Source organism: Cherax quadricarinatus, chromosome 14 (genome assembly GCF_038502225.1).
Source record: "Cherax quadricarinatus isolate ZL_2023a chromosome 14, ASM3850222v1, whole genome shotgun sequence".
NCBI lineage: Eukaryota > Metazoa > Arthropoda > Malacostraca > Decapoda > Parastacidae > Cherax > Cherax quadricarinatus.
The window spans coordinates 11,702,278-11,728,215 of NC_091305.1; the positions used below are offsets into that span (position 1 = coordinate 11,702,278).

General features: G+C 42.1%; 1 protein-coding gene across 2 annotated transcripts in view; it reads left to right on the top strand.

Moving 5' to 3' along the window:
• The window catches only part of LOC128698663 (MAM and LDL-receptor class A domain-containing protein 2-like), a 382,606-nt gene that overhangs the window by 126,465 nt on the left and 230,203 nt on the right, over window positions 1-25,938 (top strand). For both annotated transcript variants that reach the window (XM_070084851.1, XM_070084850.1), the window contains exons 26-29: window positions 3,207-3,341; window positions 13,707-13,818; window positions 15,526-15,751; window positions 20,830-20,972. In XM_070084851.1, the coding sequence (XP_069940952.1) occupies window positions 3,207-3,341; window positions 13,707-13,818; window positions 15,526-15,751; window positions 20,830-20,972 (616 nt within the window). The remainder of the gene's footprint in view (window positions 1-3,206; window positions 3,342-13,706; window positions 13,819-15,525; window positions 15,752-20,829; window positions 20,973-25,938) is intronic.

Here is a 25,938-nt window from a genome sequence, read left to right on the forward strand (position 1 = left end):
TATTAAAGCCCTGGTTTGGAAATGTTTGAGAAATCGGTAATTGACTGTGACCATGGTATCAACAGTGACAGTGAAAGCACTATTAAATGAATGAATTTGTGTATTCTTATTCTCATTATCTGAAATCCACACAACCATTAAATACACTGAATATGTTCAAAATATGTCAGTATGCTAGAATCCTCATTACCTGTAATCATAAGCCGAACTGTAATTCTTGAAACAATTAACATCAATAAATGTTGTATAGTATGCATAATACTATTCAGTTCTCTTGTGTTTTTTAATTCCTAAATTTGTTGTTACATCCACTTAAATACCATATATATATAAGCAGTCAATTAGTTATTGCCATGCTAGTTTTAGGTCAGGCTTAAATTTTCCCAAAATGGGTGACATTTAGGTGTGCATGCTTTCTGCATGATGCCTAAATGTCACCCATCTCTGTACAAACATTGTACCATTTTGAAATAAAGAATATTTAATATTGACCACTTGTACCTATTCTTTGAGTAGATGACATACTATTTTGAATGATTTATAGGAGTATGGTGGTTCAGCTGGTGCTGGTTCTTCATGTTGCTGAGTGTAGAAAACAGTGTGAAAGGATGGGTGATAATCTGATTTTATTTTTTTCATCCTCTTTTTTCCTTTATTCAGAATAATCATTATGTCTTCATCATAAATATCCCATAATCTTGTTAAAGTAAGAGAAATTAATGGTATGTAAATGTGTACAACCAGGTGTAAAGGTAGAAAGTTGAAAGTGAACATAGATAAGAGTAAGGTGATGAGGGTATCAAATGAATTAGATAAAGAAAAATTGGATACCACATTGGAGAGAAGGAGTATGGAAGAAGTGAATATTTTCAGATATTTGGGAGTTGATGTGTCAGAGGATGGGTTTATGAAGGATGAGGTTAACCATAGAATTGATGAGGGAAAAAAGATGAGTGGTGCATTGAGGTATATCACCTGGATTACCTGGAGAGAGTTCCGGGGGTCAATGCCCCCGTGGCCCAGTCTGTGACCAGGCCTCATGGTGGATCAGCCTGATCAACCAGGCTGTTACTGCTGGCTGCAGGCAATCCAGCGTATGAACCACAGCCCGGCTGGTCAGGTACCGACTTTAGGTGCTTGTCCAGTGCCTGCTTCAAGACAGCCAGGGGTCTATTGGTAATCCCCCTTATGTATGCTGGGAGGCAGTTGAACAGTCTTGGGTCCCTGACACTTATTGTGTTGTCTCATAACGTGCTAGTGACACCCCTGCTTTTCATTGGGGGGATGTTGCATCGTCTGCCGAGTCTTTTGTTTTCACAGTGATTTTCGTGTGCAAGTTTGGTAGTAGTCCCTCTAGGATTTTCCAAGTGTATATAATCATGTATCTCTCCCTCCTGCGTTCCAGGAAGTACAGGTTCAGGAACTTCAAGCGCTCCCAGTAACTGAGGTGTTTTATCTCCGTTATGCATACCGTGAAGGTTCTCTGTACATTTTCTAGGTCAGCAATCTCACCTGCCTTGAAAGGTACTGTTAGTGTGTAGCAATATTCCAGTCTAGATAGAACAAGCGACCTGAAGAGTGTCATCATGGGCTTGGCATCCCTAGTTTTGAAGGTTCTCATTATCCATCTAGCAGATGCGATTGATACAATGTTATGGTCCTTGAAGGTGAGATCCTCCGACATGATCACTCCCAGGTCTTTGACATTAGTTTTTCACTCTATTTTGTGGCTGGAATTTGTTTTATACTCTGATGAAGTTTTAATTTCCTCATGTTTACCATATTGGAGTAATTGAAATTTCTCATCGTTGAACTTCATATTGTTTTCTGCAGCCCATTGAAAGATTTGGTTGATGTCCACCTGGAGCCTTGCAGTGTCTGCAATGGAAGACACTGTCATGCAGATTCGGGTGTCATGTGCAAAGGAAGACACGGTGCTGTGGCTGACATCCTTGTCTATGTCAGATATGAGGATGAGAAACAAGATGGGAGCGAGTACTGTGCCTTGCGGAACAGAGCTTTTCACTGTAGCCACCTCAGACTTTACTCTGTTGACTACTACTCTTTGTGTTCTGTTTGTGAGGAAATTATAGACCTATCTACCAAGTTTTCCTGTTATTCCTTTAGCACGCATTTTGTGCGCTATCATGCCATGGTCACACTTGTCGAAGGCTTTTGCAAAGTCTATGTATATTACATCTGCATTCTTTTTATCTTCTAGTGCATCTATTACCTTGTCATAGTGATCCAGTAGTTGGGACAGACAAAAAATGTTATCAGTGGAGGCAAAGAAGGGAGTGAGTGTATGAGAGTATAGTGGTACCAACACTCTTGCAGTGAGGAGGCAGTTGGAGGCAGTGGAGATGTCCTATCTAAGGGCAGTGTGTGGTGTAAATATTATGCAGAGAATTCGGAGTGTGGAAATTACGAGAAGGTGTGGAGTTAATAAAAGTATTAGTCAGAGGGCTGAAGAGGGGTTGTTGAGGTGGTTTGGTCATTTAGAGAGAATGGATCAAAGTAGAATGACATGGAGAGCATGTAAATCCGTAGGGGAAGAAAGGCGGGGTAGGGGTCGTCCTCGAAAAGGTTGGAGAGAGGGGGTAAAGGAGGTTTTGTGGGCAAGGGGCTTGGACTTCCAGCAAGCGTGCATGAGCTTATTAGATAGGAGTGAATGGTTTTTGGGACCTGACAAGCTGTTGGAGTGTGAGCAGGGTAATATTTAGTGAAGGGATTCAGAGAAACCAGTTTTTTATATAGCCGGACTTGAGTTCTGGAAATGGGAAGTACAATGCCTGCACTTTAAAGGAGGGGGTATAGGATATTGGCAGTTTGGTGGGATGTGTAATAGGGCAGTATATATATAATTGGGGCCTTGATATTGTAATTATTTCAGGTCACTTTTTATATTATATCTTTATATATGCTTCAAAACTGTTGTATCTGGGCGCCTCTGCAAAAAGTTATAAAAATACAGTGATTATGTATGAGTGAGGTGAAAGTGTTGAATGATGATGAAAGTATTTTCATTTTGGTGATTTTCTTTCTTTTTGGGTCACCCTGCCTAGGTGGGAGATGGCCGACTTGTTGAAAAAGATAATAGTTTTTCAATATGTTATTACATTTGCATTTTTAAAATTAATTTTAAATCAAAGCAGTGCCTAATATATGCCTAAACTAAGATTTTTAAGTGATTTAAATATTTTCAGGGAAGGTTTACCATAGAGGAGAGCTCAGACTTTTTCATCAGAATTGTTGGTGTTGTGGGCTCCGGACTAGAAGGAGACATTGCCATTGATGACACTTGGACCTCCTTTGGTGTTTGCCCAGTCATTCCAGACCTGGTAGGTACATGTTCCTAGTACAGTAAAAATAAACTAACAGATTTTTGGTAATTCTGAACAGATTGGCCAGACAAATGTTGTAAGTATTGGACAAAATGGAAAAAAGTATCTAATTCCAGATACCGTTTGGTAGCCTGTCTACCCCTCACTGCCTTCCATCACTGATTCCAGCTTCCTCCCTCCTTGCATGTATAAAGAACTCTTATTTTAATAGAGATTGTTGAGGATCTGTACATTTATTAATTAGGTTGTGTTGTTGGGTGGTGGGGGAGGACAGGTGGGGGGTATTGTTGGTAAGTAGGTGGGTGAGTGTAGGAGACAGGTCGGGGGTATTGTTGGTAAGTAGGTGGGTGAATGTAGGAGACAGGTGGGGATATTGTTGGTAAGTAGGTGGGTGAGTGTAGGAGACAGGTGGGGATATTGTTGGTAAATAGGTAGGTGAGTGTAGGAGACAGGTGGGGGGTATTGTTGGTAAGTAGGTGGATGAGTATAGGAGACAAGTGGGGTATTGTTGGTAAGTGGGTGGGTGAGTGTAGGACACAGTGAGGGTATTGTTGGTAAGTAGGTGGGTGAGCATAGGAGATGGGGGGTATTGTTGGTAAATAGGTGGGTAAGTGTAGGAGACCAGGAGAGATGTTTCTGTGCACGATCCTCACACACTACAGTACACTCACACACACACACACACACCTGCCCACCCCTCTCACCCACCCTCTCACACTCATCCATCTACCCTTCTCATAACCACTCTACCCACCTACCCCTATTCACCCACCTATCCACCCATTCTCTCTCTCTCTTTCCCTTCTCACATTTATTTATTTATTTATTTATTTCCAATTTGAGCACACATACAGAGGTACAAAAAAAATACAGATAAGAGCAGCATGCCAAAGCCACTTATACTATGCATAGCATTACGGGCTGGCTTAAAATTAACTTAAGATTAACTAAGCAATGATGAAATCAGTGATAAAACATTAATGTAAACAGATTACTATAAAGCACAAGTGAGTATTACAAAGACAGGTCATATGGTTGCATTCAGTCATATGAAAGATTCTGTTAGGTAGTGTATTTAAAAAATAATAAAGTTAGATTCGGTTTTAGGTTTAACATTTATGTGATACAATTGTGAGAAACATTTAAGATATACAATTTATAAGGTTCAGTTATTCAGTATTTATTTGGTTTTGGGTGAGTAAGTGATCTTTGAGAAGAGACTTGAATTTATAAACAGGTAGTGTTTCTTTTATATTTACAGGTAATGAATTCCAGATTTTAGGGCCTTTTATGTGCATTGAGTTTTTGCATAGTGTGAGATGGACACGAGGAACATCAAAGAGTGATCTGTGCCTTGTGTTATGGTCATGTGTTCTGTTGAGGTTGGCAAGGAGATGTTTGAGGGGAGGGTTAATATCAGAGTTAAGTGTTCTATGTATGTAATAGGTGCAGTAATAAGTATGGATGTTTTGTATGGTGAGTAGGTTTAGTGTATTGAATATTGGTGGAGTGTGCTGCCTGTAGTGAGAATTTGTTATCATTCTAACTGCAGCCTTTTGTTGGGTAATTAGTGGTCTGAGATGGTTAATTGTTGATGAGCCCCATGCACAAATTCCATAGGTGAGATAGGGGTAAATAAGAGAGTGATATAGGGCCAGGAGGGCTGACTGTGGAACATAGTACCGTATCTTCGATAGTATGCCTACAGTCTTGGAAATTTTCTTAGAAATTTGTTGTATATGTGTATGAAATTTGAGTCTATTATCAAGGTGGATTCCTAAGAATTTTCCCTCTGTTAGTTTTGTGATAGGTGATCCGTTTATCATTATGTTAAGAGGGACATCTGTAGCTCTGTTACCAAACTGAATGAAGTAGGTTTTGTCAATGTTTAGTGTAAGTTTGTTAGTCCTCATCCAGGTAGATATTTTCTGTAATTCGGTATTTACAGTATTGGCTAGCGTGACTGGGCTCGGGTGAGAGAAGACGTATGTAGTGTCATCTGCAAATAGTGTGGGTTGAGTAATTGCGATGCATTTGGAAGGTCATTTATGTATAGGAGAAAGAGAAGAGGGCCAAGGACACTTACCCACTTACCCTTATATTCACCCACCCACCCTCTCACATACCCACCCAGGCTCACACAAACATGCACTCTCTTGTACCCACCTCTTACACCCTATCTCAAGCACCCACCTTCCCACCCATCTCGCATACCAACCCCAATGGAAATAAGTCACTCTGTCTGACTTTTTTGGGTTATCCTAGGTTCTCTACACATATGCTGCTATGTATGATAATTCTATGTAACTGTATTTATGTATACCTGAATAAACTTACTTACTTACTTACTCTCAGCCAAACACTCTCACACTTACCCATACATCTTTATATCCTCTCATACCAACCCTTCACATCCATCCCTCACATCTACCCTCTCTCTAACCCATCCACATTCATTCACACCCTCTTTCACTACCACCTAGCACTGACCCTTTCATTCCCACTACCCACAAACTCATTCATGCTTTTTGAAAGTCACCCTCTCATACTCTTCTTACTCTTCTCACTTCCACCCAGTTACACACTGTATTATTATTATAATCAAAAAGAAGCGCTAAGCCACAAGGGCTATACAGCGCTGCAGGGTAGGGAAGGAAGCGAGGGTATTGGATGGCAGAAGGGAGGAGGGATGATCAGCAGGTTACAGAAAACAGCGGGGCAGGGGATAGTACGGGGGTAGAGGGTAGCAAGAGATTGAAGTAGAAAGGGCTGAAGGTATCAGAATTTGTGAAGTAAGTCAGTTGTTGTCAAAAAGTCAATGAGAGAGTCCGGATGAAAGGTGGGTCCATCAGCGAGAAGGGAAGGTAAAGAGAAAGTAGCGGAGCGAAGACGACGACAGAGGTAAATTCTGCGTGCTCGTTGATAAAGTGGGCAGTCCAACAGAATGTGGCTGACTGATAGTGGAGCTTGGCAATTCTCACAGAGAGGAGCAGGACGCCTCTCCATGAGATATCCATGAGTAAGACGAGTATGGCCAATGCAAAGACGGGAGAGAGTAGTCTCCCAACCTCGACACTGGTGATAAGAAGACGGCCAGTAACCTATACTCGGTTTAATAGATTGAAGTTTGTTGCCGAGCATAGTAGACCAACGTTGTTGCCAACGGGTGTGAAGGTGGGAAGATATTGCAGCAAAATAGTCCGTAAATGGAATACCTCTATAAGAAACTGGTAGGTCATGTACTGCTGATCGCGCAGCAGTGTCTGCCTGTTCATTGCCCTGTACGTCAACATGACCAGGGACCCAACAAAAAACAGTATCTTTATGCTTGGTAAAGATGCGGCGTAGCCAAAGTTGGATACGGAGGACTAAGGGGTGAGGTGTATCAAATTTTTGTATAGCCTGTAAAGCACTAAGGGAGTCTGAGACAACCACAAATGATAACACAGGCATAGATGCAATACGGATAAGTGCTGTAAGGATGGCATACAATTCAGCAGTAAAAATACTAGCCGAAGATAGTAAATGCCCTTGTACGATGCTGTCCGGAAACACTGCTGCGAATCCTATGCCGTCAGAAGACTTAGAGCCATCTGTGTACACAGCAATGGCATGAGAATGAGAGTGAAAGTGGTCAAGAAAAAGAGAGCGGGAAGCGACCGTAGACAGTTGGGCTTTCGAGCAAGGGAGGGAGAAAGAACAGACTCGAACAGCTGGAACTTCCCAGTGGGGTAGGGAAAAGTGAGATGCTACATGTACATAGAAAGGTGGTAGTTGAAGAGAAGACAAGAGCGAATGAAGGCGAAGAGAGAAGGGACGGAGTAAGCAGGGGTGGCGAACAAATAAAGAATGTCTACTAATATCAGTGACCATTCTATAAATGGAAGGATTGCGGAGATCATGAGAGTGTACATAGTAGCGCAGGCAATGGGCATCACGACGATCGGATAAGGATGGAATGTTCGCTTCTGCATAGAGGCTGTCGACAGGGGAAGAGCGAAAAGCACCAAGGCATAAACATAATTTTTGGTGATGAATGGGGTTAAGGCTAGAGAGAGTAGCAGGAGATGCCGCTGAATAGATCTGGTCACCATAATCAAGTTTCGATAAAATAAGGGTGGAATGTAGGTGAAGGAGGGTTCGACGATCAGCTCCTCATGAAAGATGAGCAAGGGTTTTAAGAAGGTTCAGCCGGCTGTGACAAGTTGCCTTCAGAGAGGTAATGTGAGGTTTCCAGGATAACCTACGATCAAAGAGGAGGCCCAGAAACTTGACTGTATCACGTTCAGGGATACGGGAGCCATAGAGGTAAAAAGGATGATCGGAAATGACAGAGCGTCTAGTGAAAGTAATTTGGTGGGTTTTAGTGCTGGAAAATTTAAACCCACGTGTGGTGGCCCAATTGGAAACACGGTCGACTGCATGTTGGAGAGAAACTGTAATGAGGTGACAGTCAGCGCCTGCACAGGCAATAGTGAAGTCATCAACATAGAGTGATGACCAAATATTTGATGGAAGACTAGAGGCCAAATCATTAATAGCAAGGAGAAAAAGTGTTGTGCTCAGAACACATCCCTGGGGGACACCTTCAGGTTGGATAAAGTCCGGGGAGAGCACATTATTAACCCGAACACATAAATGCCTGTCAGTTAAAAAGTTCTTAAGGAAGGATGGTAGATTGCCTCGAAGGCCTAAGGAGTGGGCTTGGGCTAAAATATTATACCTCCAAGTTGTGTCATATGCCTTCTCAAGGTCAAAAAATATGGCAATAACTGAGTGGTTATTCGCAAAGGCATTACGAACATATGTATCCAAGCGTAGTAAGGGGTCTATGGTAGAACGTCCCTTACGAAAGCCATATTGACGAGTGGAGAGACTGTTGTGTGTCTCTAAATACCACACTAAACATCTATTTACTAGGCGTTCCATTACTTTGCAAACTGCACTGGTAAGAGCAATGGGACGAAAGTGGGAGGTTTCATGTCCCGTAGTGCCTGGTTTGCGGAAAGGGAGAACAATGGCGGATTTCCACAGCTGTGGAAGAACACCTTGTGACCAAATAAGATTGTAAAGGCATAATAGGACTGCAAGGGCTGACTGATGTAAATGTTGTAGCATACGTATATGAATGTCGTCGGGCCCAGCTGCCGATGATCGGCAAGCTGAGAGTGTTGCCTCCAGTTCTTGCAGTGTAAAAGGCACATTATACTGTTCTTCTCTGAGAGAAGAAAAGTCCAAGGGTGCTAACTCTCTGGCAGACTTTGAGGAAAGAAATGAGGGGCATAGATGGAGTCCCTGAGAAATACGGACCAGATGATTGCCAATTTCATTGGCAACATCTAGTGGGTTTGCTATATCAACACCGGCAACCCGCAGAACAGGAGCCGGGTCAGGAGAATATTTACCACTCAGTTTTTGTACTTTTTTCCAGACTGCACTCATAGAGGAAGCAGAGGTGATGGTGGAGACATAATCTCGCCAGCAAGTGCGTTTAGCGTCATGGATGACATGGCGAGCGATCGCACGCTTCTGTTTAAAATCAAGGAGTCTCTCTGTGGTTCTATTGTACCGGTACCTGCCCCATGCAGCGCGTTTCAAACGTACTGCACGAGCACAAGCAGGAGACCACCAAGGCACGCATTTCTGAGAATGCCTGCCCGAAGTTTGGGGTATAGAATGAGAAGCTGCGGTTAAAACGGAGGACGAGAAGAGGTGTAAAAGCTCATCGATGGAGGATGAAGAAGGAACCTCTCTAAAAACAGTTAGGTGTGAGTAAAGGTTCCAATTTGCCCGATCAAATTGCCAGCGTGGGATGCGAAGAGGTGGTGAATATGAAGGGGAAGTAAGAATGATTGGGAAATGATCGCTGTCATGTAAGTCCGGGAGAACAGACCAAGTGAAGTCTAATGCAGCGGAGGAAGAGCAGACTGAGAGATCGATGCAAGAGAGAGTATGAGTCCGAGGATCAAAATGGGTGTGAGTACCTGTATTTAAAACATGGAGGGGGTGGGTGGCAAGAAAAGCCTCTAACTGAATTCCACGGGAATCACAGTGAGACCCCCCCCCCCAGAGGAAATGGTGGGCATTAAAATCACCAAGTAACAGAATCGGTGGCGGTAATGATGAAACAAGAAAGGCAATATCCAGAATAGATAATGCTCGAGAAGGAGAGAGATATAAAGAACAGAGCATATACCACCTATGCAAGTGGATACGGGCTGCTGTGTAATGCAGCGAAGTATGAACAAATAGCTGATGGTACGGAATATCAGTGCGTAGAAGAAGGGCACTTTCATTAAAGGTCCCATCAGGAAAAGGATCTGAAGAATACAATAAATTATATCCTGAGATGGGAGAGATAACAGCAGAGTGTAATTTTGGTTCCTGTAAGCAAACACCAACAGGGGAAAACTGGGAGAGTAACATCTGAAGCTCACCCCAATTACCCCTGAGGCCGCGTATATTCCACTGTAAATAGGCCATGGTTGGCAATGATAAAGATACTTGAAATCCGCAGGTAAGGGTTCCTACGGACTAGAGGGGTTAGAAAAGTCCACATGCGGAGGCAGTGGAAAACGTTCAAGCAGCGAAGGAACGGTGCGCTGTGAAGAAAGGAGTTGCGCAGATGGAGGAGAGGAGAGAGAAGGAACAGAGGGTGGATCAGTGTCCATTGATGGTTTGGTCTCTGCAATATATTCCGAGATTGCTTCAAGTGTTTTGGAATTCAGAGACGTCGTATGGGAGACAATATTGGAAATGGTAGGGGGAGGATGAGTAAAGATTGGAACTGTATTGGACTGTACCAAGGTAGGAGGGGGCGAAAGGGTGGAGGGAACTGGAGAAGCATGGGAGGGGACAGAAGAGGCAGAAACCTGGGAGGTGGCAGAAGAGGAAGAAACTTGGGAGGGAACAGGGGAGGAAGGTACAGTACGGGGAGGGTGAACCTCTACACTTGTAACAGAGCCAGTGAGAGGGGGAGAACCAGGGACAGAGACAGGGAGGGTAAAATGAGGAGGTGGAAGATGGGTAGGAGGTGTTAACGGACCTTTTTTTGACTTTTGGGAAGTAGAGGGACGATTGGGAGGTGTCATACAAGATCTCGTCGCTACTGAGGCTTGTGAGAGAGAACACGAAGAAGCGAGATCAGACTGAGGCGTTGAAGTAGGGACATCTGAGCCGAGGACAGCAAAAGGATTAGATACAGGAGTGACTATGGGAGAGGTAACCACAGAGGTGGGTGTAGAAGATGGGATACCAGAAGTGGGGAAACGTTTTGAAACACGGGAATAAGAAACACGTGGGAGTCTCCCTTGGAGGCGGAGATGAGAAACTGCCATGGCATAAGGGAGACCTTCTGCCTCTTTGAGGTAATGGATTTCCCGCTCGTTTAAATAGACTTGACAATGGCGAGAGTATGAAGGGTGAGCCTCATGACAGTTAAGGTAAGAGGGAGATCGATTGCAAGACGTATTAGAATGGTCATCGGCACCACAGACTGGGCATTCGGCGATAGATCTGCAATATTTCGCTGGATGGCCAAATCGCCAGCAATTTCTACACTGTTGCGGTGTAGGGATCACCTTTCGGACTTGTAACCGATGTCCTGCTATATAAACTGAGGATGGGAGTTCTCGGCTGTCAAAAGTTAAACGAGCCACATTGCTAGGGTATCGTCTCTGCCCGCGGGCAGGAAGAACGTAAGTGTCTACCTTGAGGATTGGGAGATCTTGGAGTTCCAGCTGTTCAAGAATGTCAGTGCCACATGTCTGGAAATTTTGTTGAACTATGGTATGGGGCAGAATGACGGTACCACTACAAGAATTGAGGGAATGATGTTTTTCAAGAGTGACAGGAACAGTATCGATATGGGAAAGACGAGAGAGCTCATGAGCCTGGGTAGCATTCTGTACGGTGATGATGCGCGTACCACTCTTAAGAGCATGAAAAGAAATATCTTTACCAACATGGCATAGGAGTGCCTTGCCAATACTGTGGTCAGAAAGATAGGCAGTAGAGGAAGTCGGTCATAAAGTGAAGAATTTAGTCCATTGTTCAGTCTGAAACTGAGCGTGGAAAGGTAGTGAAGGACGTGTCGATCGTTTCTGAGAAGAACGAGAAGGTGGAGAAGTATCATCAGCAGGTAATTGTCGTTGGCGTTTAGGCGTGGGACCAGAGTTGGTCTGACGTGGAATGGGTCAGCGATTTGAAAATTGCCGCACCGTAGAGGGAGAGGCCGGAAGCATAGTCAGAGGAGAGCGAAGGTCCGATAAATCAAAGGAGTCAGTCGAGGCCTCAGTACCTGAAGCGGGTGAGGAAACAACACCGGCAAGAGGTACAGAGGCATGAGGAGTGTCTGAAGAGTGGTCCAAAGACGAGGCGGGGTCAGAACGGGGTGCGGTATCAAGAAGGGGCCCGGGGGTAGGAGGTTCATGGACTAGGGCTGCCATGGTTAGGTTACTTCTTTCTTTTTGTTTTTAAGAAAAAAAAGAAAGAAGAAAAGAAAATAAAAATAAAAAAAGGGGGGACCGGGGAGGGATAGTTCCTAGGAGGAATGAAAGGGCCAGAAATCTCCCTCCGCGCCCAAGAGGACCTCAGCACCGCAAGTAGCGCAGATGCAGCATGGAACCCGTGCCATACCCTACCCATCATGCTAGTAAACTAACAATCCGGGATAGCAACCTCACATCTGCTGAGCTACCTCGGTGGACAAAAGAGAGAGCGGCCGGATATCCGCCACAAAGCATACCTCCTTCGGCCACCATCCCGGAATCCGAAAGGTGGCTTCCAGAGATACACCCGTCGCCCGAAAGACACCCAAAGCTACTCCGGGATACCGGAGAGGGATTGGGACATCCCCAGGCGATCCAGATTCCACGGCAAACTACGCCACCGCCAAGAACCTCAACGGAATTGGATGGACCCCGGTATCCTTTCCCCTACCTAGGAACTAGCGTGTCTGTGGGAGAAATCCCAAAGGCCAAAAAGAGGAAGGGCAAAAGGGAGGGGTGGGGAGGAGGAGGAGGAAAGGAAAAAGGGGAGGATGGGAAGGATGGGATAGGGGAGGGGAGATTGGGGGGTAATTAGGTTCGGTCTGAGGAAGAAGACCGACAGGTCTAATTCCTCAGACCAAGAGCCTCTTCACCATGCCAAGGAGCCCCCCTTGAAGAGGTTTACACATTGTAACCTTTACAAAGAAATAAACTTTACTTACTTACTTACCATCTCTGTACTGTTTTCCAAGTTCTTTGTGTCCAGTAGTGTCTCCAGAACAACCAGCATGAAAAATGAAACTCATAATTTATATACTATACTGGACAATCAGCAATAATGTACACCCCCCTCCTCTTACTAGTCCATTTATTAGAGGGTTCACTGTATAGTATATGATAACCAGGTTATTTATCAGAGAATGCCTACTAAGAAGATTGTCATATAGTGTGGTTTTTTCCTAAGTGGAGAATTTAGTTAATTGGGTAGCAGAAGAAAAAGAAGGTAGTCTTGGGGTTATTAGCCTACAATAACCCAACAAAGGTAAACTGTAGGACTTATGTTCATTAGGGTCCTTTCCTTGGATATATCATGCAAGAGTTGACTGTCTCCTAGTTTTTTTTTTTTTCAACAAACCGGCCATATCCCACCAAGGTGGGGTGGCCCAAAAAGAAAAATGAAAGTTTCTCAATTTAAATTTAGTAATTTATACAGGAGAAGGGGTTAATAGGCCCTTGCTCCCAGCATTTTAGTCACCTCTTACAACACGCATGGCTTATGGAGGAAGAATTCTGTTTCACTTCCCCATGGAGATAAGAGGAAATAAACAAGAACAAGAACTAGAAAGAAAATAGAAGAAAACTCAGATGGGTGTGTGTATATGTATGCTTGTACATGTATGTGTAGTGTGACCTAAATGTAAGAAGAAGTAGCAAGACGTACCTGAAATCTTGCATGTTTATCAGACAGAAAAAAAGACACCAGCAATCCTACCATCATGTAAAACAATTACAGGTTTCCGTTTTGCACTCACTTGGCAGGACGGTAGTTACTCCCTGGGTGGTTGCTGTCTACCAACCTACTACCTATATGTCTCCTAGATATGTACAACATTTGCTGTTAGGTGAACATGAGCAGTACTTTGGGAAATACTTTGGGAGTAAAACCCAGGTCCTTTCGAATGTGAGCTGAATATTCTACCATTGAATTACAGGATGGTAGATGAATTTTTTACTGAAAAAGCACAGGTTATCACATATCCAATGAATATACAGTACCTCATAGTTTTTCTACTTCATTCAGTGCAGATTAGCATATATTTGTATACAAATCTTGTTATTACATTTTAGCATTTTTGTCATAATTCCTTTTCAGTATTTATGCAAAGATGGCACAGTAATACCAGAGAAGAACCATTGCAACTTCATAGTTGACTGTTCTGACAAAGATGATGAGGAAAACTGTGGAGCATGTGACTTTGAAAATGGTACGTTAAAAATTGTTTACAGCATAAAATTGAAAATCTTGCGTAGTGAAGGATCAATGAATATACGTATATTGTATGTCTCTTTCACACTTTTCCCCCATACAGATTATTATATTAATTGCTGTGCTGTGCTATAATATTTTCCAGAGCAGGATGTTCACAATGTATGTTTTGAAAGATTAGGATATGCTGTTTTATTTACATTGCAAATGTATAACATACATTGATGTCAGGCTTAGCTGACATCAGTGACATGCAGTACTACAGTACTATACAGAAAGCTGCTTGTTATGCAGAGCATTTTGGGCAAATTAGGTCAGTTTTGTCCCAGGATGTGACCCACACCAGTCGACTAACACCCAGGTACCCATTTTATACTGATAGATCAACATGGACAAAAGGTGTCCTAAGGAAACATGTCCTAATGTTTTCCAGCTGTGTGTGATTGCATTTTATAATCTTTTAGGTACAAAGAAAGCCACTATCATGCTATGTCTTCCTTTGTAGATGACACCCAAATTTGCATGACAGTGTCTCCCAGTGAAGACACTGCAAGACTCCAGGCGGAGATCAACCAAATCTTTAAACGAGCTGCAGAAAACAGTATGAAGTTCAATGAAGAGAAATTTCAGTTGCTCCAATGTGGAAAACTTGAGAAAATTAAAACTATATCAGAGTATCAAACAAATTTCAACTACACAATAGAGCAAACAACTAATGTGAAGGACCTGGGAGTGATAATGTCAAAAGATCTCACTTTCAAAGAACACAACAATGTATCTACCACATTTAGTAGAAATAAAAATATAGGATGGATAATGACAACCTTCAAAACTAGGGATGCCAAGCCCATAGTGATTCTCTTCAGATCACTTTTTCTCTCTAGGCTGGAATATTTCTGTACACTAACAGCCCCTTTCAAGGCAGGAGAAATTGCTGACCTGGAGAATGTACAGAGAATCTTCACAGCACACATAAGTATGATAAAACACCTCAATTACTGGGAGTGCTTGAAGTTCCTGAACCTGTACTTCCTGGAATATAGGCAGGAGAGATACATGATAATATACACTTGGAAAATCCTAGAGGGATTAGTACCAAATTTGCACACGAAAGTCACTTCCTACAAAAGCAAAGACTCATCAAGCCGTGTAATTCCCCTCCCCCCCAGTGAAAAGCAGGGGCACCACAAGTGTGTTAAGAGACAACACAGTGTCATGGGCCCAAGACTGTTTAACTGCCTCCCAGCATACATAAAGGGGATTACCAGTAGACCCCTGGCTGTCTTCAAGAAGGTGCTGGACAGGCACCTAAAGTTAGTACCTGACCAGCCGGGCTGTGGTTCATACGTCGGGTTGCATGCGGCCAACAGTAACGGCCTGGTTGATCAGGCCCTGATCCACCATGAGGCCTGGTCACAGACCGGGCCACAGGGACATTGACCCCCGGAACCCTCTCTAGGCATACTCCAAGTATACGTGTCAGTCCTTCCTCAGCATATAACCCTGCAGTGAGCTGAACTATTTTTGAATACCAATTAACACAATTTATGTTATGAATTTATGTAAAATTTATATTTTCTTATGATAGGAAACTATCACAAATGTTAAATGCTATTTATGCAATGAGAAAATTCCCCTAAATATTGAAATGAATTTTTATTATGATTTTTATTCACACGTATTAACAATGTTACACCTTTTGCAGGAATGTGTGGTTGGACTGCCTTGAATAATAGTGCTTATTTTTGGGAACTTGGGCAAAACATGAGTAATAATTATGATTATGAAGAAAATATCTTTGACCATACACTAGGAACAGCCTTTGGTCACTTCCTGTATATTGGGGAGGAACCCAGTGATAACGGTGGTCCAGCTACTCTAATCTCCACAACACTCCACGACTCTCAAATTCAGTGTGCCTTTCTCTTCTGGTAATATGACTAACTTGTTGGCAGTTAGTGGTATGTAATGTAATTCTTTCCTTTGTGTGTGTGTGTGTGTATATACATATTTTTTTTTTTTTTTTTTTTCAACAAGTTGGCTGTCTCCCACCGAGGCAGGGTGACCCAAAAAAGAAAGAAAATCCCCAAAAAGAAAATGCTTTCATCATCATTCAACACTTTCAACACACTCACACATAATCACTGTTTTTGCAGAGGTGCTCAGAATACAACAGTTTAGAAGCATATACGCATAAAGATACACAACATATCCCTCCAAACTGCCAATATCCCAAACCCCTCCTTTAAAGTGCAGGCATTGTATTTCCCATTTCCAGGACTCAAGTCCGACTATATGAAAATAACCGGTTTCCCTGAATCCCTTCACTAAATATTACCCTGCTCACACTCCAACAGATCGTCAGGTCCCAAGTACCATTCGTCTCCATTCACTCCTATCTAACATGCTCATGCATGCTTGCTGGAAGTCCAAGCCCCTTGCCCACAAAACCTCCTTTACCCCCTCTCTCCAACCCTTTTGAGGACGACCCCTACCTCGCCTTCCTTCCCCTATAGATTTATATGCTTTCCATGTCATTCTACTTTGATCCATTCTCTCTAAATGACCAAACCACCTCAACAACCCCTCTTCTGCCCTCTGAATAATACTTTTATTAACTCCACACCTTTTCCTAATTTCCACACTCCGAATTTTCTGCATAATATTTACACCACACATTGCCCTTAGACAGGACATCTCCACTGCCTCCAACCGTCTCCTCGCTGCTGCATTTACCACCCAAACTTCACACCCATATAAGAGTGTTGGTACTACTATACTTTCATACATTCCCTTCTTTGCCTCTGTAGATAACGTTTTTTGACTCCACATATACCTCAATGCACCACTCACCTTTTTTCCCTCATCAATTCTATGATTAACCTCATCCTTCATAAATCCATCCGCCGACACGTCAACTCCCAAGTATCTGAAAACGTTTGCTTCTTCCATACTCCTCCTCCCCAATTTGATATCCAATTTTTCTTTATCTAAATCATTTGATACCCCCATCACCTTACTCTTTTCTATGTTCACTTTCAACTTTCTACCTTTACACACATTCCCAAACTCATCCACTAACCTTTGCAATTTTTCTTTAGAATCTCCCATAAGCACAGTATCATCAGCAAAAAGTAACTGTGTTAATTCCCATTTTGAACTTGATTCCCCATAATTTAATCCCACCCCTCTCCCGAACACCCTAGCATTTACTTCTTTTACAACCCCATCTATAAATATATTAAACAACCATGGTGACATTACACATCCCTGTCTAAGACCTACTTTTACCAGGACGTAGTCTCCCTCTCTTCTACACACCCTAACCTGAGCCTCACTATCCTCATAAAAATTCTTTACAGCATTTAGTAACTTACCACCTATTCCATGTACTTGCAACATCTGCCACATTGCTCCCCTATCCACTCTATCTTATGCCTTTTCTAAATCCATAAATGCAATAAAAACTTCCCTACCTTTATCTAAATACTGTTCACATATATGTTTTGTGGGCGAGGGGCTTGGACTTCCAGCAAGCTTGCATGAGCGTGTTAGATAGGAGTGAATGGAGACGAATGATACTTGGGACCTGACGATCTGTTGGAGTGTGAGCAGGGTAATATTTAGTGAAGGGATTCAGGGAAACCGGTTATTTTCATATAGTCGGACTTGAGTCCTGGAAATGGGAAGTACAATGCCTGCACTTTAAAGGAGTGGTTTGGGATATTGGCAGTTTGGAGGGGTATGTTGTGTATCTTTATACGTATATGCTTCTAAGCTGTTGTATTCTGAGCACCTCTGCAAAAGCAGTGATAATGTGTGAGTGTGGTGAAAGTGTTGAATGATGATGAAAGTATTTTCTTTTTGGGGATTTTCTTTCTTTTTTGGGTCACCCTGCCTCGGTGGGAGACGACCGACTTGTTGAAAAAAAAAAAAATATATGCTTCAATGTAAACACTTGATCTACACATCCCCTACCCACTCTGAAACCTCCTTGCTCATCCGCAATCCTACATTCTGTCTTAACTCTAATTCTTTCAATTATAACCCTACCATACACTTTTCCTGGTATACTCAATAAACTTATTCCTCTATAATTTTTACAATCTCTTTTGTCCCCTTTCCCTTTATATAAATGGACTATACATGCTCTCTGCCAATCCCTATGTACCTTCCCCTCTTTCATACATTTATTAAACAAAAGTACCAACCACTCCAACACTATATCCCCCCCTGCTTTTAACATTTCTGTCATGATCCCATCAGTTCCAGCTGCTTTACCCCCTTTCATTCTACGTAATGCCTCACGTACCTCCCCCACACTTACATTCTGCTCTTCTTCACTCCTAAAAGATGGTATACCTCCCTGACCAGTGCATGAAATTACCACCTCCCTTTCTTCCTCAACATTTAAAAGTTCCTCAAAATATTCTCGCCATCTACCTAATACCTCCCTCTCCCCATCTACTAACTCCCCTACTCTATTTTTAACTGACAAATCCACACTTTCCCATGGCTTTCTTAACTTGTTTAACTCACTCCAAAATTTTTTCTTATTTTCATTAAAATTTCTTGACAGTGCCTCTCCCACTCTATTATCTGCTCTCCTTTTGCACTCTCTCACCACTCTCTTCACCGTTCTTTTACTGTCCATATACTCTGTTTTTCTTATAACACTTCTGCTTTGTAAAAACCTCTCATAAGCTAACTTTTTCTCTTTTATCACACCCTTTACTTCATCATTCCACCAATCACTCCTCTTTCCACCTGCCCCCTTCCCCATCCTATAACCACAAACTTCTGCCCCACATTCTAATACTGCATTTTTAAAACTATTCCAACCCTCTTCAACCCCCCCACTACTCATCTTTGCACTAGCCCACCTTTCTGCCAACAGTCGCTTATATCTCACCCGAACTTCCTCCTCCCTTAGTTTATACACTTTCACCTCCCTCTTACTTGTTGTTGCCACCTTCCTCTTTTCCCATCTACCTCTTACTCTAACTGTAGCTACAACTAAATAATGATCCGATATATCAGTTGCCCCTCTATAAACATGTACATCCTGGAGCCTACCCATCAACCTTTTATCCACCAATACATAATCTAACAAACTACTTTCATTACGTGCTACATCATACCTTGTATATTTATTTATCCTCTTTTTCATAAAATATGTATTACTTATTACCAAATCTCTTTCTACACATAGCTCAATTAAAGGCTCCCCATTTACATTTACCCCTGGCACCCCAAATTTACCTACTACTCCCTCCATAACATTTTTACCCATTTTAGCATTGAAATCCCCAACCACCATTACTCTCACACTTGATTCAAAACTCCCCACGCATTCACTCAACGTTTCCCAAAATCTCTCTCTCTCCTCTACACTTCTTTCTTCTCCAGGTGCATACACACTTACTATAACCCACTTTTCACATCCAATCTTTATTTTACTCCACATAATCCTTGAATTAATACATTTATAGTCCCTCTTTTCCTGCCATAGCTTATCCTTCAACATTATTGCTACTCCTTCTTTAGCTCTTAACTCTATTTGAAACCCCTGACCTAATCCCATTTATTCCTCTCCATTGAAACTCTCCCACCCCCTTCAGCTTCGTTTCACTTAAAGCCAGGACATCCAGCTTCTTCTCATTCATAACATCCACAATCATCTCTTTCTTATCATTTGTACAACATCCACGCACATTCAGGCTTCCCACTTTGACAATTTTCGTCTTCTTATTCTTTTTATATATATATTTTTTTTCAACAAGTTGGCCGTCTCCCACCAAGGCAGGGTGACCCAAAAAGAAAGAAAATCTTCAAAAAGAAAATACCTTCATCATTATTCAACATTTTCACCTCACTCATACATAATCACTGTTTTTACAGAGGTGCTCAGGCATGACAGTTCAAAAATCCCTCCAGACTACCAATGTCCCAGACCCCTCCTTTAAAGTGCAGGCATTGTACTTCCCATTTCCAGGACTCAAGTCCAGCTAACTGGTTTCCCTGAATCCCTTCACAAAATATTACCCTGCTCATACTCCAGCAGCTCATCAGGTCCCAAAGACCATTCATCTCCATTCACTCCTATCTAACACTCTCAGATATGCTTGCTGTATATCCAAGCCCTTTGCACATCCTTTCCTAGGATGACCCCTACCCCTCCTCTCCTTCACTACAGATTTATACTCCCTCCAAGTAATTTTTTTTTTTGCTCTATTCTCACTAAATAACCAAACTACCTCAACAACCCCTCTTCAGCCCTCTGACTAATACTTTTAGTAACTCCACATCTCCTAATTTCCTCACTATGAGTTTTGTGAATAATATTTACACCACACATTCTCCTTCAACACGTTATCTCCACTGCCTCCAGCCTCCTCCTTGCTGCAGCATTTACAGCTTCACACCCATATAAGTGTGTTGGTACCACTATACTCTCATACATTCCCTTCTTTGCCTCCATGGATAACGTCCTTTGTTTCCACAGATACTTCACTGCACGACCCATTGTTTTTCTTCATCAGTTCTATGGTTAATCTTGTCCTTCATAAACCCATTTGCTGATAAGTCTACTCACAAATATCTGAACACATTCACTCCCATATTCCCTCCCTCCTATGTGATATTCAATTTTTCTTTATCTAAATCGTTTGATACCCTCATCACCTTACTCTTAAGTATGTTCACTTTCAACTTTCTACCTTTACACTGGCCACTGGCATAGGTCTATCTGACCCTGAGTTTTAACACTGTCTACAACTTTGGTAAAGTAATGGCATAATGATCTGTACTTTGAGACTGAACTCAGCAGCTTCTACAGGGAAAGGACAACAAGCTGCACTGCAGAGTAGCCTCTAGCATGATAAATTTGTTATATGTCAGTAAGCCTTGACTAGTTATGCAGAGTATTTCTATTATAGGGTACAACCAGACATCATGCTGTAACATTGTGGAACTCACCAAGAGTCAATAAAATCTTGAATTATTACAGGTACCGAGAAAACTCAAATGAGGCACTTGGCAAAAATATAGAGGTAGTTGTGAGTGTTGAGAGAGACAGTGATACTACACCTGTTTCATATTTAGTCAACAAAAATACTGTGAGCTGGCATCAGGCTGAAGTGATGCTTCAGGGTGAGTGTTATCTTCCTTTGAACACTAAGGAACTTTTCTTTATATTTATTCACATGTTTTAAAGAACTTAATTTTTTGTATTAGCCTTTATAACCAATTAAATCTTCACTATTCTTGGGCGGAGTAAAATTTAATTTTCTTTGTAATGATTCTTTATTAATATTTAAAAAATGTGATTTGTGTTGACACATTGGAGCTTTTAAGAAGAATATTTAATTGCTGTATTTAGAAAAAAAAAACAGTGATAATGTGCGAGTGTGGTGAAAGTGTTAAATGATGATGAAAGTATTTTCTTTTTGGGGATTTTCTTTCTTTTTTTTGGGTCACCCTGCCTCGGTGGGAAATGGCCGACTTGTTGAAAAAAAAAAAAAAAAAAAATCAGAATTTTGTTAATAAGAGATACAGTGGTACCTCAAGTTACGAACTTAATTTGTTCCAGAAGGCTATTCAAGTGCTGATACCAAACGAATTGTTCCTATAAGAAATAATGTAAATTAGATTAGTCCATTTCAGACCCCCAAAAATACACTTACAAAAGCACTTACAATAACACACTTACATAATTGTTCAAGTTGGGAGCTGTTCAAAACTCGAGGTACCACTGTAGTAGTCTTATCTGTAATTTATTCTTGTCATTGACTAAATTACAGTACTGGTATGTTTACTGTTGCTACATTATCCATCTTTCAAGCTTCCTTCATGTGATAAATGATAATTAGTACAGTGGACCCCCGCTTAACGATCACCTCCAAATGCGACCAATTATGTAAGTGTATTTATGTAAGTGCGTTTGTACGTGTATGTTTGGGGGTCTGAAATGGACTAATCTACTTCACAATATTCCTTATGGGAAAAAATTCGGTCAGTACTGGCACCTGAACATACTACTGGAATGAAAAAAGTTCGTTAACCGGGGGTCCACTGTATTCTTTCTTTCTTTCAACGCACCGGCCATATCCCACCAAGGTGGGGTGGCCTGCTTTAACCCTTAAACGGTCCAAACGTATATATATGTTCACTCATGCAGCGCCCTGAATATTTTGAAAAAAAAAAATCGTTTTTTTTTTTATAGAAAGAAAGAGCACATTTTTTTAAGTGTTTTAGAATAAAAAAAAATTAGGGTCAGTACTTACAGAGATATGAGGCCGAGAAGTAGGCACTGGATGCTCACGTGACGGCAACATGGAGTCCTGCCGCTTGCAGAAGTGTTGCCGATATGCCTTTTTTTCTATTTTTCATATTATTTTATATAATTTTTATGTTTTGATAATTACAATTTATAGTAGTTCTTGCCATTTCATAACCAATCTTTGTTCTGACACTAATATTAGTTACTGAAATTGTACTCAAATTGTCACAAACACATTGATAGGTAGACATTTGCACCTGCCTTGGTCATTTACTATTGTCTTGGAATATATACAAAGTATTTGTAGGTCCCAGCATGTTTTGGATATGTGAAAGTATATAATAATAATGAGGAGGAGGAGTAGGAGGAGGAGGAAGAGGAGAAGGACGAGGAGGAGGGGAGGAGGAGGAAGAGGAGGAGGAGGAGGAGGAGGAAGAGGAAGAGGAAGAGGAGGAGGAGGAGGAGAATACATAATAATAATAATAGGTAATAGTAAGTTCCCTTGAAGCATGAAAAACAAAGTCCACCCCTGACAGTGACATAAGATAAGATAACATCTGATAAGAACTGACGTTTGATGAGCATACATGAGGGTGGGGGAGGGTGCAGCAGATAAGAAAAGATTAGAAGTGACATTTGATGAGCATTGCCTTTGCTTTGTTTTCGCTGGTACACAAGCATGTCTGTCTGTCAAGCTCCCTGTCTGTTTGTCAAGCTCCCTGTCTATCTGTCAAGCTCCCTGTCTATCTGTCTAGCTCTCTGTCTCAGAGAGAGCCACAAGACTGTGTCATCATGTTTACTCACATCTACAAGCAGAGTATAGCACTTTGTCTGGATTTTATGGGTTATCCTAGGTAATTTACACTATGTATACTTGTATTTATGTGTACCTGTGAGACAGAGATAGACAGAGACAGAATGAAAGAGATGAAGACAGATAGACAAAGGCAGAGACAGACAGATAGACAGAGACAGACACAGGTAGACACACAGATAGACAGACAGACACAGATAGACAGACAGAGACTGATAGAGACAGACAGAGATACAGAGATCGACAGACTCTAAACTTGGGATTAACATCACTTTCCTCTTAAAAGAGGAGTGTCAATATGACATTACATCAGTGAATCCTTGGTGTTTGCTGCACTGTTTGCTCTAGTTGGGGCTCAATTTAACTGGTGCTCCCACAAGGTACTAAGTGGTTCCAGATTTTTTAAATACTGTGCACATCGAGTGTTAGAACCCATTCTATGCTGACCAGGCATCTCAGGCCAATTGTGCCAAATTTGGAGGCAGGAAAATTAAAACGTATATATATACTTGGGGCGCTACGTGTAAGAATGTATATATACGTTTGGACCGTTTAGGGGTTAACCGATGAGTAATTTGTTCATTATTCAGTTAACCCTTAAACGGTCCAAACGTATATATATGTTCTCTCGCGCAGTGCCCCAAACGTATATATATGTTTCATTTTTCATTCATTCAAAATTGGCGCGATAGGCCTGTCACCTAGACATGAGAGAATGGGTATGTGCACTCAGTGTGAACCATATGAAAAAATCAGGGACACCTGGGTACCACATGGTAGGTCCAGTTACATTCAGCTCCATCTTGGGTCAGCATCATGGCACATCCTCATGATTCACTCACGCCTCCTCGTATTAACACTCTACTATTCGAGGAAAGTGATAGAGATTGTGAGTTTAGTGGATTTGACACCAATGGGGCCAGTAATATTCAGGAAATTAGTGAAAATGTCAACGATAACCCAGATGACCCTCAGCCCATCACCTCTGGGGTAGCCACACCTGTCCTTGGGCCAAGCACTTCTGGGGTAGCCAGTGTGGCCACAGCAGACCCTAGGCCAAGCACTTCTGGGGTGGCCAGTGTGGCCACACAAGACCCTGGGCCAAGCACCTCTGGAGTGGCGAGTGTTACCCATAGGCAACTTCGCAAGAGGAAACTATAATTTTCCCGGTGTTTTAGTGATAGTGAAAGTGATGTAAGTGACACTGAGATTGATTTTATGCCATCTGAGGATTCGTCTAGTGATAGTGAAGTTCATTATTCACCAGTGAAGCGTACTTTTAGGCATCGTTGTCTACATTCAGGCAGTGTGCCATATGCAGTCCCCAAGGGTCGTGGCAGGTCACGATCCAAAACCCCGGCCACTGATAGTGAAAGTGATCATGAAGGCGAGTATGCAGGGATGGAGGAGGTAGTGGTGGGAGGCATGGTGCCTGGACCACATGGCGTAGTGGGTGGACAGACAAAGGACTGCCCGGCATCCCCTCAACCATGTGCTGCCTCCACTCCTGTCCCTCCTCCTGCTCCCCCTTGCCCCATGCCACAGGTCCACCCTGCACCACGTGATCATGAGTGGAACTGGACACAAAGTATATTCATGCCACAGCCTTGTGATTTTGATGCAAGTGGAAGTGTTATCCAGCCAGAATGTCACCTAATGAATGAGTCTTCAGAGTTAGACTATTTCCAGTTGTACTTTGATGATCTATAATGAACTTGATAGTGACCCAGACAAACACTTATTACCGATATGTCATGGACAACACAGCAGAGGTTGGAGAATCGTCACAGCTGCACAGGTGGAAAGACACAACAGTGGCTGAAATGTATTTATTCCTTGCCACTGTCATGCTTATGCCACATATCTATATGAACAATATACATAATTACTGGTCCACAGACCACTTCATCAGTACTCCAGTTTTCCGTGACCTCCTTCCCTGCAACAGATTCACTCTGTTGCTACGGATGTTGCACTTCTCAAACAGAAATACGCCAAACAGAAATGACCTTCTATACAAAATCCGGGAAGTGTTTATGTACTTGAAGCAGAAATTCAGTGCATACTTTTATCCCTTGAAGAACATTGTTTTTGATGAGTCCTTGATTCTGTTCAAGGGACGCCTGTCATTCAAGCAATATACACCGAGCAAACGTAATCGCTTTGGTATAAAACTTTTTGTTATGTGTGACTGTGAGAGTGGTCTTGTGTTGGATGTTATTGTATACACCAGGCGAAACACACTCAATGATGACAGATGGATGTTGGGCATTTCCGGTGATGTTGTTCGTAGGATGATGTAACCATACCTTGGCAAGGGCCATACATTGTACACAGACAACTGGTATACAAGCCCTATGCTCGCTGATTTCCTATGTGTGGACAATACTGATATATGTGGAACAGTGAGAAGGAATAGAAAACATATGCCAAGGTTCAGTGGAGGCAGTGTAGAAGGTGCAGTGCAAGTGTTTCATGCTAATGACATCATGGCACTGACGTGGCATGACAAACAGGACGTGACATTGCCGTTGGCCATCCACAAAAATGAGATGGTACACACAGACAGACTGAGCAAGTTCAACAATGAACCTATTGTAAAGCCAGCTGCTGTCATGGACTATATGTACAATATGTGACGAGTTGACAAGTGTGACATGATGATAGGGCTTGTTGACTGTGTACATAGGAGTCACAAGTGGTATATGAAACTGTTTTTTCACTTTGTAGACATTGCAGTGCTCGATGCATTCAATATGTACGAAATAAAGACTGGAAAACGACGTTTTGCAGAATTCTTTCTGAATGTTGTCAAACAGATAGCAAGAAAGTATGGTACCACACCTGTACCTGCCCCTCAACAGCGACTTGTCCCACAACCACAGCCAGTAGGGGAAGTGCCAGACTGAATCACTCCTAACTGTCATTATCTGGTACCAATACCACCTACCCCAAAGAAGAAGAATTCCCAGAAAAAGTGTGTTGTGTGTGCTACCACCAAAAAACAACCCCAACAGTGGAAG